This window comes from Rutidosis leptorrhynchoides, chromosome 1, assembly GCF_046630445.1.
Source record: "Rutidosis leptorrhynchoides isolate AG116_Rl617_1_P2 chromosome 1, CSIRO_AGI_Rlap_v1, whole genome shotgun sequence".
Lineage (NCBI taxonomy): Eukaryota > Viridiplantae > Streptophyta > Magnoliopsida > Asterales > Asteraceae > Rutidosis > Rutidosis leptorrhynchoides.
Genome location: NC_092333.1, coordinates 609,360,286 through 609,373,922, shown reverse-complemented (window position 1 = coordinate 609,373,922; position 13,637 = coordinate 609,360,286). Strand labels below are relative to the sequence as shown.

At 33.5% G+C, this 13,637-nt stretch overlaps 2 protein-coding genes and 1 long non-coding RNA gene across 10 annotated transcripts; all 3 read left to right on the top strand.

The window, feature by feature from the left end:
- Positions 1 to 1,324: 1,324 nt before the first annotated feature.
- On the top strand, positions 1,325 to 7,763 carry LOC139853920 (uncharacterized). Of its 8 annotated transcripts, none has more exons than XR_011761383.1 (9): positions 1,325 to 2,728; positions 3,051 to 3,085; positions 3,173 to 3,337; positions 3,887 to 3,953; positions 4,055 to 4,197; positions 6,012 to 6,536; positions 6,698 to 6,771; positions 7,216 to 7,332; positions 7,570 to 7,763. It is a non-coding gene; the product is annotated as an uncharacterized lncRNA (long non-coding RNA). The 8 variants fall into 8 exon arrangements; XR_011761384.1 differs by having other exon boundaries at positions 1,325 to 2,775; XR_011761377.1 differs by having other exon boundaries at positions 3,051 to 3,337.
- Positions 7,764 to 8,841: 1,078 nt separating this feature from the next.
- On the top strand, positions 8,842 to 9,462 carry LOC139847761 (uncharacterized). The gene has a single exon (XM_071837484.1). The coding sequence runs from the start codon at positions 8,842 to 8,844 to the stop codon at positions 9,460 to 9,462; it is 621 nt and encodes a 206-aa protein (XP_071693585.1).
- Positions 9,463 to 9,474: 12 nt separating this feature from the next.
- Positions 9,475 to 11,983, top strand: LOC139847752 (uncharacterized). Its single transcript, XM_071837476.1, has 2 exons — positions 9,475 to 10,174; positions 11,952 to 11,983. Exons 1-2 carry the CDS (start codon positions 9,475 to 9,477, stop codon positions 11,981 to 11,983), a joined length of 732 nt encoding a protein of 243 aa, XP_071693577.1.
- The last annotated feature ends 1,654 nt before the right edge of the window (positions 11,984 to 13,637 follow it).

Genomic DNA, 13,637 nt, shown 5'->3' with positions numbered 1-13,637 from the left:
AAAATTATTAAGAATTCAGAAAAGAGAACATGGGTGTGTTTGAGGGTTGATTCATGAATGTGATATATATAAAGTTTAAAATGATACTAAAGCAATACTACTAATGTGTCTTGGTCAAGGATATATAAAGTGTCTAAATTGATTACTATGTTGACCATAAACCATATATCTCCAATTCAAGTTAACATGTGTAAAAGAAGAAGTTAGCAGCCATTTTATTGCCTCACATAATGCATATGATAAATGACCCCATAATTCACATGCATCATTTGTTCTAATCAAAAAATAAACAAGTGTTACTTTCATACACAATTCTAACAATAAATCATATAAGATCTTTCTTACGTATTTCAATTTATTATGTAACATATATATATATATATATATATATATATATATATATATATATATATATATATATATATATATATATATATATATATATATATATATATATATATATATCAAAAGTTGTTCGTGAATCGTCGGGAATAGTCAAAGTCAAATGCATTATGATAAATAGTTCCAACATTTTGAGACTCGGTTTAATAGACTTTGCTTATCGTGTCGAAATCATATGAAAATCAAGTTTAAATTTGGTCGGAAATTTCCGGGTCGTCACACCCGGCCAATGACCCGACGGACTCGGGTTAGAACCGGCCCAATTATAACGGGTTTCGGGTTTCCTCATCGGGTACGAGTTATTTTGCCATCCCTTGCAAGTCATCACCATACTGTTTATTTTATAACTGAAAATTTAATATTAAATGGTAAAAGTTATTGAATTACTAAGGGTGCGTTTGATAAAAATGAATGATTTAGCGCGGAATGGTTCAGAATCTGAATGGTTTAGTGCCTCTGAATAAAGTTTGTTCTGAATGAAAATAAGCTGTTTGATAATCATTTTAAATGAACGATATGAATTGAGTAAAATTACCTTATTAACGTGTTACATGAATAGAAAATACAATATATTTGTTGGTTAAACGTTCTGGATATGATTTGAAAAGAATATTACAGAAGAATTAGGCTCTTAATGGTTAAGAGAGTGTGTCAACTCTAAATGGTTCAGCACTGAATTCTGAATCATTCAGCACCATATGTCATTCAGAGGTCAGAAACAAACACGCTGAATGTTAAATGGTTCAGTATTCAGCGCTGAATCATTCCATTAAGAGTCAAACAAAAGCACAATCACCTTTTGTCTCTCAGTTAGCAGATGGTGAAGTTAGAGGTCAAAACAGTAAAACAGAGAGCTAGTTAATTTATTTGCCAATACAAAAGAAACGTTTGGATCAAGAACTAGGGTTTGGGGGCAAAGTAAAAGAAACTCATACAACCAAGAAATGAGGCATCGGAGGGGAGGTTTTTAAGGGCGGTTGCCGTCCTCCGTTGCCGATGACTTTTCGTTTGCCCCTAAAAATCAACAACCCTTTTTTAAAGCGACTCATTGTTGCTGCTGGTATACTTGTGTTTCAACTTCTATTGTTTTCGCATTTAACCTTTGAGTTGATAATGTTACAATAACGGCGGTGGCAAATCCAGGATTAAAATTCAAAGGATCCCATATTTTCAAAGCTGATTATATTTGAAAATATTTTAGTGGTTTACCTCTAAAAAACCATAGATCCTAAAAATATTACTCCGTATATGGGATCATATAGTTAAATTTAGTGTGTCCTATACAATTTGAAAGTTGCGTTGTAAATATAATAATACTAATACTAATAATTGGAGGCAGTGACGCTGAAAATTTTCTGGTTGTATGAGTAAATCAGCGAAGTTTGAGATTATCCGTAACTTGGCGGGGCATTATTTGCAGCCATGGCGGTTTTATCCTCTTTGCTTTGATTATTAATTAATTAATTAATCTGAGCCTCATAAAATTTGCATTTTTTTCAATACTTGGTAAATCTTCTAAAACTTGCACCTTTTTAATGCCTATTATGGCCAAATATGTGATTTTTTCTTTTTTATATTTGACATTAAGGAATATTTGTAATCAGATAATCATGAAGAGCCATACTGTTGATATCTTGAAGGTTATGATTTTGAATCCTCCATTTATTCATTTGACATAATTTGTTATTTTTATTTTTATTAAGCAGGTAAACAAGTAATTTTGTTAAGTGTATGTTTTTGCCTATGTGATACAATTTGATCCGTGTTGTATGTTTGTGTGGGACTTGAACCAGATCTCTCTCGTTTTTGGAACTTAGAAGGCTACTTCTAGTCTAAGTAGATTTATTCTGTTTATACAGTTGGATTCGGTTCATTATTGTTACTGGTAAATGTATTTGTATCATTGACAACTGATACTTAACCAACTCTCATATCAATGAAAGTTGTTACTAGTAAGTTTATTTGTAAAGAGAAATGGATGATCCTGGGGGCAGTTGCCCCTTTTACTTCAGGTCATGATTTCAAAATTTAACAACCCTCATTGCTTTACTGATTCACATATCTCTTTCTATATGTATGTTGTTTGGTTTCTTTTGTAAAATAAACAATATTGTATTTAAAATTCTTTTTGTGATGCTGTTCAATGAGATATCTATGTCATCACTTGATTCATTTACTTACACGTTCACTTATGATATGGTTCTATATGACATTGCAGCAAATGCAATTGTTGCTGATTTCTATTTTAGCCATTGACTATGATGATGAATATCTAAGAGCTGGGTCGAGCAATGAGAAAAAATGGGTTGTATCTCGGCGGGACAATGTACGAATTACAACTATGGCGATTCTTGCTCTCTTGATTGGAATTATGTACCTATATGAGCCTCATCCCTCCTTTTGTTTTATTATTAAAATATCTAATGCCTTTCGTCTTCCTATTGAAATTCTTCTGTTTATCTTAACTAATCACGTAAGTCTAATGTAAACATATTTAAATCGTAAATGGTTAGCTAGTTGTGGAAGCCAGCCATATTGGTCAAATGCAAGTATTTTTGTATCATGTTACTTCTTTTTGTTATCTTTTCCTACAGGTCTATTTATGTGATTTGAAAAAGACCTGTTAAAGTTTTTCTGATTGTGTGCAGGGGATCAAGATACAATTCATATGACCATTTGACAGGTATCAAGTAATCAACACATTAAACCAGATTGTTTAGGAATCTTATGTGGACAAAATAAAAGCTTTTTAGCCGAATGAATTTGGAAGGTTCATGATCACAAGTGTTTCACTAGAACATAGTCTAGTCAAGAGAGCACACTGTTCGTGAGGTATGATGAATCAAGTCACCGTGAATGACCTGTGGCATCTAACCGGAAAATTCAAAGAAGGTGTTAGGCCCGGACACCGTGAATGAGGAGTTTGATTCATGAGGTATACGCCATGAATTCCTCATTTATTGCACTTATTCTCAAGATTTACAATCCTGAAAATTTTAAAGATTTCTTCCCATGTCGCTAATCAACTCATCTTATGAAATTATTGCCAAAGCTCTCGCCAATAGATTTGCTAATGTCAATGATTCGGTGGTTTGTTCGGAACAAATGACTTTCATTAAGAATAGACTAATCTTTGATGGCCCTCTAATGTTAAGTGAAGTTATTGAGTGTTAAAAAGAGCATAACAAGAAAATGCTCATTTTTAAGGTGGATTTCATAAAAACATTTAATTTGGGTTTGGAAATAAGTGGTGAGGGTGGATTATGTCGTGTCTCTCATCGGCTAGAAGCTTAATTCTAGTTAATGGTAGTCCAACTTCTGATATTTCTCTTATGTGTGGTTTAATAAAAGGTGATCCGTTATCCCTTACTTTTTTATATTGGTTATGGAAAGTCTCATTTTGCTATAAAAGAAATCGTTTCCTCTAACCATGTTAGAAGTATCTCTATCATACCACTTAATATTTCACATTTTCTATTTTCAGATGATGTAGCGATTGTTTCGAAGTGGGATGCTATGCACCTGAGTCATATCATTCGAATACTTGAAAGGTTATATCTTGAATCATTTCTGAAAATCAACCTCTCTAGATCTAATCTCTATGGTATTGGTGTTGATGAGTCTCATTTTGCAAACATGGCAATTTCAACAGGTTGCTAACCAGAGGTGTTACCTTTTAAGTCCTCGGTTATCCCATTGGTGGGAACATGAAACGAGTTACTAGCTCGGATCCTTTGATAGATAAATTTAAGTCGAAAACCACAAGCTCGAAAGCAAAGCTCTTATCTGTCGGAGGTAGACTTATTCTCATCAAATCGGTACTAGGTAGCGTCGGTATCTACTTTTTCTCGTTATACCATGCTCCTAAGTCTGTTATCAATATCCGTGAAAAAAATCGAGCTAATTTTTTTTTGGGAAAGCGACGAGAGTAAACGGAAACTACATTGGCTAACGACGTTTTGCTGGGTTACAGAAACATGGAGTGGTACAAATAATGACGTTGTTATTATGTGAGTGAATCACAACAGTGAGACTCACCGTTTCTTGGCTTGGCTGGGCAACTCATCGTAGGTAATTGTGAATTTTCTTTCTACGAAATTTTGTTCACATTTTGCAAACGAGAGTTGGGTTGCAGCCATGGAGGTTTTGTTTTGATTGTTAACAGATTTGAGCCCACCTATTCTCTATGGGTTGTTTTCTTTGAATCACTATTAAACGCTGCTATTCGTTTATCCTTTGCTCCATCCCTCATTTTTCTCTTTTCTGCTACAATCAATCAATTTGTTCATACAAATATTTTAAATTAAACCTCCTTCAATCAATCAGGATTTTAATTTTAATTGGTATACCAAGGACCGAAAAGATAGAACCGAAAAACTCTTTTTGGTCGTTCCTAGAGAAATATAATATGTTTTGTGGAATCAATTTGAAGTGTTTGTTTGTTTAGAACGAATTGAAGGAACTTACCTGTAACTTGATTCTATTTGTGAAGAGTCTGGAACGAACTATTTAGTGATGAAGATGGTAGCAGCTTAAGATTGTGGCAGGCAGGTATCGTTAGTGAATTGAAAGACTCACGGGTGTTTTTAGTTGTTCGATCTTAACGTACTGATGGCTTGTAAATTATGGTAATCGGCTATTGAGCTAACCAAGTAATTGGGCTAAATTTGTTGCCCAAGCCTAGACTTCGCTTATAATTAATTAACCATGTATACTAATAGCCACCAAAAAATATGTCGTACCCTTTAATAATACCCCAAAACGACATTCCATCTCTCCTTTAAAAAGTAACCTTTAATAATACCCCAAAACGACATTCCATCTCTCCCATAAAAACACTGTCCCCTTCCATTTCACTCACCTACCTACACAAATTAGGGTTCCCCATCCTCAGCCTACCAACCTCACAAACACGCCATCACCACACCCACAGCTCAATCCATCACAAACGTCGCCACTCCTACTACCGCCACCACAGTCGCTGCAGCCACCACAGCCGGCGCAGCCACCGTCGCCACTCCTACCGCTTCTACCGTATCCTTCTCCACCTCCGACGCTTCCGTCGCCAACTCCGTTCTTCATCTCCTTTTCTCATTTCTAAAATCGATAGGATTTGTTGTTTCATGATTATGTGGTCGTCATGAAGGGTGATTTAGCGGATTGCCCTAGATCAATGGAAGTTACATTTGTGCTTCCTTGATTTATCCTCTTTGCCCTATTTTTCTCATTGATGTTCTCGGAGGAAACAATTTAGGGTTCGTTGTTGCTTTCGCTCCTGCTACCTGCGTGTTCTTTATTGACGTGTAACACAGGTTTGTTTGGCCTCTTCTTTTTTATAAAATACAAGTAATCACATAATTGAAATTAGTGTATCTGTGTTGAAAGTACATGGTTCTTAGTTTGTTTTTGTTATAGTTTGAGATTTACTATTTATATATAGATTAATCTGTATTTCTATATAGTTTGTTTTTCAATCTGTATATAGTTGGTGATTAATTATTTGTATATAGTTTTTTAATTGATGAGTAGCTGATTTTTTGGTGGATAATTTATCAACATTTGCTTAGTTTTAAGGGTTTCATATGTTTGCTTATGAGGGCTGTTAACAGGTTCTATTTGGAAATGGGTTGAAATTTACACTAGATGGATCAATATGGGTCATAATATGTTTATATTGACTAACAAATAGAGAGCGCAATGGTCAATGCCAGTATAATTGTAAACATAGGTTTGAGGGCTACACATATTTGCCTTTCTAATGTAGTCTCAATGCCAGTATCAGTATCAACAGAAAGTGCAATGCGTGCAATGCTCAGTGGCAATAGAAAGTGCAATGGTTAGTGCCATACTATCAATATGTAGTCTCAATCATTCAATTTACCTTATTTTTATTGCTTCTATATCCTTTTTAAAACATACATGTTGTATGCTTTATGTTTATTAAGGTTGAAACTCCTTTATTTATACTACTGATTATACATGGATGTTGGATTAATTATTTTCTTATAGTAATTGAATCAGGAGTCAAATATGTTTTGATGTTTTATGTTCAAATGACAAAGATTGCAAATTTGGAGCTGCTTGACTCCAATTTGTCACACTGGTCTAAAAATTGATAATCACCACGTCCCTTGGTAAGTTTCTTTTATTATGTCCTCAAAGTTGATGTCATTTGCCAATATGTTATTCTTTGACCCGCCTCATATAAAGTCATAAGTCATAAGAATACATATTGTTTTTATTTTTGTTGTTGTAATTACTTTTTGTAAATTTTTGCCTATGAAAATTGATACAGGCTGCTCTGAAGTTGGATCACTGAAATGATAAGGGATGTAGTTATGATCCTCTGAATGAATGGCAAGTTTACAGGTAAGTGACATTTTATAATTTATCTTGATACTCAGTTATTAGCAATGGCAATTGGACTCACATAACTTCAAGTAGGTCACTTCGGGTTGTGCATTACTTTAAACACCCTAATACAAAAGTTAACTAAAAGTGAAAGGTTAAAATGGTTTAAAATCGCCTAAATGATATTGATAATGCCTACAAGGATACAACAGCCTCCCAATCTATTAAATTCAAAGAGGTACGTGTTAGACATATTAGGTTAGTCCGGGTCTTGGGCCGAACCTAATATGTCTAACAATACGTTTGTATTGTATGAATATTTCCTTCAAATTATAATTATAATTGAGATAATAATAATATGATATATTTAGAACTTAGAAAGCTGAGAAATATATTTGCAGGTCAACTCATTCGCCACGCATGCTAAAACCGACTCTTTCAACCATATGTAAATGTCTACAGGTCAGAAGACGCAGAATCATCAGTTCCAAGGACAAGTTGAACAAGCCAAGGACTTCACCGCACCAATGGCAGGTCAGACGGGAACATAAGCTAAAAGAATGTTCTTTGCAACCCCAGGTAAACATTTGTTTATTCAACTATAAGACAAATTCTCAATCTAGACAGTCTTTATCTGCCAACCACTGCATTGATAGCAACGCCTCATCTCTGATGATTCCACTATCAAATTACCATGTTACCATGTATTATATAAAGATGATATTACAATCAATGAAGGTAAGGTGTAACATCTATATCTTAATATGTGCTGCTATCACAAAAGGTTATCAGTAAACCCGTCTCTTTCTTTTGCAGCCGTTGAATCAGCTTTTTGGCATCACATGGGAACAAAAAAAAACTTCCAAATGTGGAATATCAATATATTAGTTGTGTGTAATGTAAATAGCAACTGTATATGTGTTATGAGTAACTGCTGTGGTTCTATAGCACCTTGCAAAAGTAGCTAAAAGACTATCCTACATGTATAATATACATATAAGCTTTGCATTACAGCCTAGCAATTAATATTATTTTTGCTATAACGTCTCTCTCTCTCTCTCTCTCTGACACTTTCTCCACCCCAAAAAGCAAACAACTACTCCTAATTTTTAAACAGAAATTGCTCCTATTTTCTAGTGAATTAGAAGCCGTAACCTACATCATTAAACTCGCGGCATTTTTCTGATTCTGTGAGTACGATTTTCGCCGACAAGCGTTGCGAAACGCGCCGCCACGTGCCGTCACTCAGTTTCGCCGGAATTTTTTCTGGGCACTTTCTCTGGTCTTTTCGCAGGTATTAAAACGGAGCATCGCTAATTTCGCCGCCTGCTGCTGCCTTTGTGCCGTCGCTAGCCACTGCTGCCTGAATTTCCTTGTTTACACAAGGCTGTGTTTGTTTCTTTCTACCCTTAAACTTCATTTACCCATTTACCCATAATCTTACTTTGACTGTATTTTTCTAATCTTGTGAGCCTTACTAATTTGTCTACCAGTTAAGCGATTGGTATTCATTAGAATATATTATTCTAACTTGCTGAAAGATACTTGTTTATTTTATCTATTTCCTTATCTATTTATTCTTTACTATTTGCTATCTTTTGCCTCACTGTTTAGTATTGTTGTTTACCCTACCTGTTTATTATTGTAAAGCCTTTTAGGTGGTCTTTATTGTATTTTACTTTTTTGTTTTGAATTCTCCCAATTTTTATTTTCTTTATAGGTTAATATAGACTCTACTAGCACTTATGATCACCTGAGGTCATGTCCTCCTAGTTTAGGGGCGGATAGGACTAGAGGGGTTAGAGGGGGTAATAGGGTTGCTACCCCGGGTGGGATTAGAGTGAGGAGTTGAAATATAGGAAACTTGACGGGCAAGAGAATTGAGCTAGTTGATACATTTCTTAAGAGTAATGTAGACATATAGGGTGTGTTCAAGAGACTAGATGGAAGGGTAAAGGGGCGGTAGATATTAAGGACTATAGATTGTGGTACTCGGGTTCTAGGATAGCACGGAACGGAGTAGGTATCTTTTTGGGTAAAGTACATAAGGATAACGTTGTTGACTTGGGTAGGTTTAGCGATAGGATTATGTCGGTTAGTCTAATTATTAAGGAGGAGACTTTCACGGTCATAAGCGCATACGCACCTCACACGGGTTTAAGTGATGCGAAAAAGAGGAGTTTTTGGGATTTGTTAGACGAGGTAGTGAGGGGGTGCCCAGCTGACTATCGACTGATTATAGGGGGTGATCTGAATGGACACATAGGAGCGGAGGCAGAAGGTTACGAGGGAGCCCATGGGGGCTTTGGGTTTGGCCCTAGAAATGAAGAAGGGCGCTCAATCCTTGAGTTTGCCATTGCCCACGAGATGGTCGTAGCAAACTCTTTCTTCAAGAAGAGGGATGCTCAGTTAGCTACTTTTCATAGCGGGGGTCGTAGCACCCAGATTGACTTTTTGCTCCTCCGTAAAGGGGAACTTAGGACATGTAGGGACTGTAAGGTCCTTCCAGCATTGACGTGCTCCTCCCAGCATCGATTGTTGGTCATGGACCTAGTCACTCCGGGAAGAGTTGGTAGGAGGGCCAGGGTTGTGCAACCTAGAATCCTTTGGAAGAACATGCATGGAGCGAATGCAGAGACTTTTAGAGTGACTGTTGCTGATAGATTGAGGGTAGAAGGCGATTACGTAGCCCCTACTGATGCAGACTAGATTTGGAACCGCATGGCGTCCACTATCAGAGATGTGGCAAAAGAGACCTTAGGGGTGGCAATAGGGACATCGAGAGCCCATAAGAGTAGTAGAGAATCGTGGTGGCTTAATGACGATGTCCAAACGAAAGTCGCGTTAAAACAGACGAGGTTTAGGGAGCTCATTACTTTTGGAGAAGGGACACCTGCAGAGAGAACTAGGATAGAAGAAAGATATAAAGAAGCTAAAAGAGAAGCAAAGAAGGCCGTAGCAATTGCAAAAGACAAGGCATATGAAGATTTATATAGGAAACTAAACTTTAAAGAGGGAGCTAATGACAAATATAGGATAGCTAAAGCTAGGGAGCGAAGAAGTAGGGACTTGGTTAACGTCAAATTTATCAAGGATGAAGCGGGTCAAAGTATAGTGAAAGAAGACCTTATTAGGAATAGATGGGAGGAGTATTTTGCATCCCTCTTCGGTAGGGAAAGACCCGAGCGGAACGGGGAACTCCACGAGGTTCGTGAGTATCAAAACAACTGTTTCTGCACGAGGATTAATCAGGAGGAAGTTAGATCGTCTCTACGAAAGATGGGGAGAAACAAAGCAGTAGGACCAGACCAAATTCCGATTGAGGCATTGAGGTGCCTAGGAGATGAAGGGGTTAGATGGCTGACAAACCTTTTCAACATGACGTTTAGAAGCGCAAAGATGCCTATGGAATGGAGACTCAGTGAGGTTATTCCCATTTACAAGAATAAGGGAGATGCGCAAATATGTAGCAATTATAGAGGCATAAAGTTACTTAGTCATACAATGAAGCTTTGGGAGAGAGCGATCGAGACAAGGCTCCGACGTGAGACAAAGGTTTCAGAGAACCAGTTCGGTTTCATGCCAGGACGCTCTTCGATGGAGGCGATCCACATCGTTAGAAGCCTTATGGAGAAGTATAGGGAAAAACAAAAGAACTTACACATGGCGTTCTTAGACTTGGAAAAGGCTTATGACTGTGTCCCGCGTGAGCTGATCTGGAAGACTCTTAATGTTAGGGGTGTCCCAAGTAGATATATAAGAACTATTAGAGATATGTATGAGGGGGCGAAGACTCGTGTACGTAATCAGACCGGGAAATTCTTAATCAGACCGGGAAATTCTTAATGAAGAAAGTGTACGTAATCAGACCGGGAAATTCTTAATCAGACAAGAAGATACCCCTTAAATTGAAAGGGAAATTCTTCAAGGTGGCAATCAGACCGGCCATGTTGTACGGATCGGAGTGTTGGCCAATGAAGAAAGTGTGATGACCCGGGAATTTCCGACTAAATTTAAACCAAATCTGTATATGATTTCAACACGATAAGCAAAAGTCTGTAATGTTAAGTCTCGAAAGTTTTGAAATCTATATTCATGTAATCAATTACCCTTTGACCATGCTCAACGATTCACGAACATTTATGTGTATATTGGTATGTATATAGAATATATACCCATTAATTGAAAACGTTAACAAAGTATTAGATATATAATACTTTACCTAAAAGTATTTGTGTCAATATGTTTATCGATGGAATTAAAAGATAATATCATATGATTGAATTATCAGATATATATTAAATTATGATTACGAGTCTCTGTTATGAGGTCCACTTTGAATTAGGAAACCCTTACTTTTTAACAATATTCGGAAAATGGTTAAGTTACTATAGGAATGAATATACAAGTATGCTTTCTATATAAATAATAGTATATGTATACTGTACTATATATATAATAAACAAATATCAAATATTGAAATAGGTTATAAACATTACATAATATGTAAAGATAATATATTAACTGTATTTACAAGTTAAAAACACAGTTATCATGTTATTACTACTATCATTATTATTATTAAATATTATTATTATTTTTTTTATTTATTAATATTACTATAATATATAATATATAAATATGAAAATTTAAACATGTAACTTATTATTAATAATATCATTAAAAAATATTAACATTAAGAATCATTATTTTTATGTTAGTATCATTATTATCAGACTGATTATTATTATTATCTATTTCATTAGAAACTTTATTTTTGTGATTTATTACTCCTATTACTATTGTTATTATTATTATTATTATTATTTGTAATTAGAGTATTATTCATATAATTATTAATTATTAATTATTAACAATAATTATATAAAAAGTATGTGCAAATCAATCCAAATTCAGTTGAAGATACCTATCACTTACTGTAACTGATTTTGTCTGAATCTCTTTAGTTGTTACATATCCCATTCGATCGTACCAATCAGTTGAATTCAACAAAGCGATATTTTTTTATTTATTTATTTCCTGAACGAATTCTAGCTGACGGCCAAATTATTATAAATCAATCAAGCTATTAGATGATAAAGATAAAAACTTACTCAGGTATTTTATCCTCATTAACCATTTATAAATTACAACAGCTTCCTTTGTCAATTTAAACATTTTTTTTTTATATAAAACAGACGGGCACTCTGTATTAGAACAAGAAATTTGATAGTTTGATTTCGAGTTTATTTTTAAAATCTAATATTGCGGTTTTGTTATAAATCCTTTGGTGAATCTTTCTGCAAAATACCAACTTTCAATTCATTAATTCGAGTTAGAATTTTGAGGTCAAAGTTACAATTTTGAAAGTCAACCGGTTGATCTTTATTAAAATTCGAACTTGTTTGGATGTTTCAAGTTAAACTGAATATTCAGAAAGTTTCTAAGATAGGTTTAGAGTTTAATTCGTGTTGAAACCGTGAGCTAAAACACTCTTAAAATCGAAATCAGAGTTGGGGTTCATTTGCTTCCAAACGGGTCTGATAAAGTGTTAAAATTTTATTTGTTTTCTGTTAAAAACAATTCAAATGATCCATATCCAATTCGTTTATGATTAGTTTATGATACCAAAAACCCAATTCAGTCGATTACTGTTATGGTTGTATGATCATAGATCGATCAGAGTATTGAAGAAGAAGAAAGAATATGAAACAGTAAACTATCGGGTTAAGTAGATACTAGCTGGGTTTTAAAACAGAAAAACAGATACAGCCGGATGGTTGGGTTATGTTTTAGGGGAGCGGGAGGTCACGGGTTCGAGTCCCTCCTTGGGCAGTCTACTTCTTTTTAATGCTACTAAGGTATAATATAATAATATTATTATTATTTTTATTATTATGATTATTATTGTTATCATTATGATTATTATTATTGTTAGAATTAGTATTATGACTAGTGTTATAATTATTATTATAAGTATCATAATTGTTGTTAACATTATAATTATAAGTATTATATCTATTCTTATTATTATTATAAGAATTAATTATGATATTATTATTAAATTCAAAACTATAATATTATTATCATGGACAAGTTTATAATACAAATTATTACCATTTTCGTAAATATTATTATTAGCATCTTTTTATAAATAATAGAACTGTTAATATTAACATAAGTATTATTATTTGTATTATCACGAGTATTATTATTATTATGTAAATTACTAAAGTCAGTATTATAACTATCGTTAATACTAAAATTAATATTTTTACAAGTATTATTATTAGCATTATTATTAGGTATTAGATTATTATCATTAGTAGTATTATTATTAAGTAGAATAACTATTGACATTATCATTAATACTAAGATTGTTAATATTATTATTATTGACATTACTAATGTATTTATTTTGTCATGCAAGTATTAGTTATCATTATTAAGATTATGATTATAGTGATAAATAAGAATATTGTTATTATTAATAACATAAGTAGTATTATAATTATTATCATTTTCATTATTAATATAATCATTGATCATTGATATTATTATTATTAAACTTATTATCAATATTAACATAAAAAAGAAGAAGATATTTTTATAACTATTATTATTAAGAACTAAGTATTATTACCAAAAACTAATATTTTCATGACTATTATTATTAAGTTATTCATTCTATTAAAAACTATCATTAATATTATCATTTATAGAATTACTAATACTATTATCATATTTATTACTCGTAATATTAATACTATCATTATTATTATTATTATCACTTAAAATATTATCTTAAAATACTACTTTAACAAACAAATGATATTTGTATATAACTATATTAAATACATATAATATAACAAAAATTTAATATT

Coding starts and splice junctions, on each gene's coding strand:
- LOC139847761 (XM_071837484.1), top strand. CDS start 8,842: ATGTCGGTTAGTCTAATTATTAAGGAGGAGACTTTCACGGTCATAAGC.
- LOC139847752 (XM_071837476.1), top strand. CDS start 9,475: ATGGCGTCCACTATCAGAGATGTGGCAAAAGAGACCTTAGGGGTGGCA. Junction 10,175..11,951: donor GCCTATGGAATGGAGACTCA/GTGAGGTTATTC, acceptor TATATAAAACAG/ACGGGCACTCTGTATTAGAA.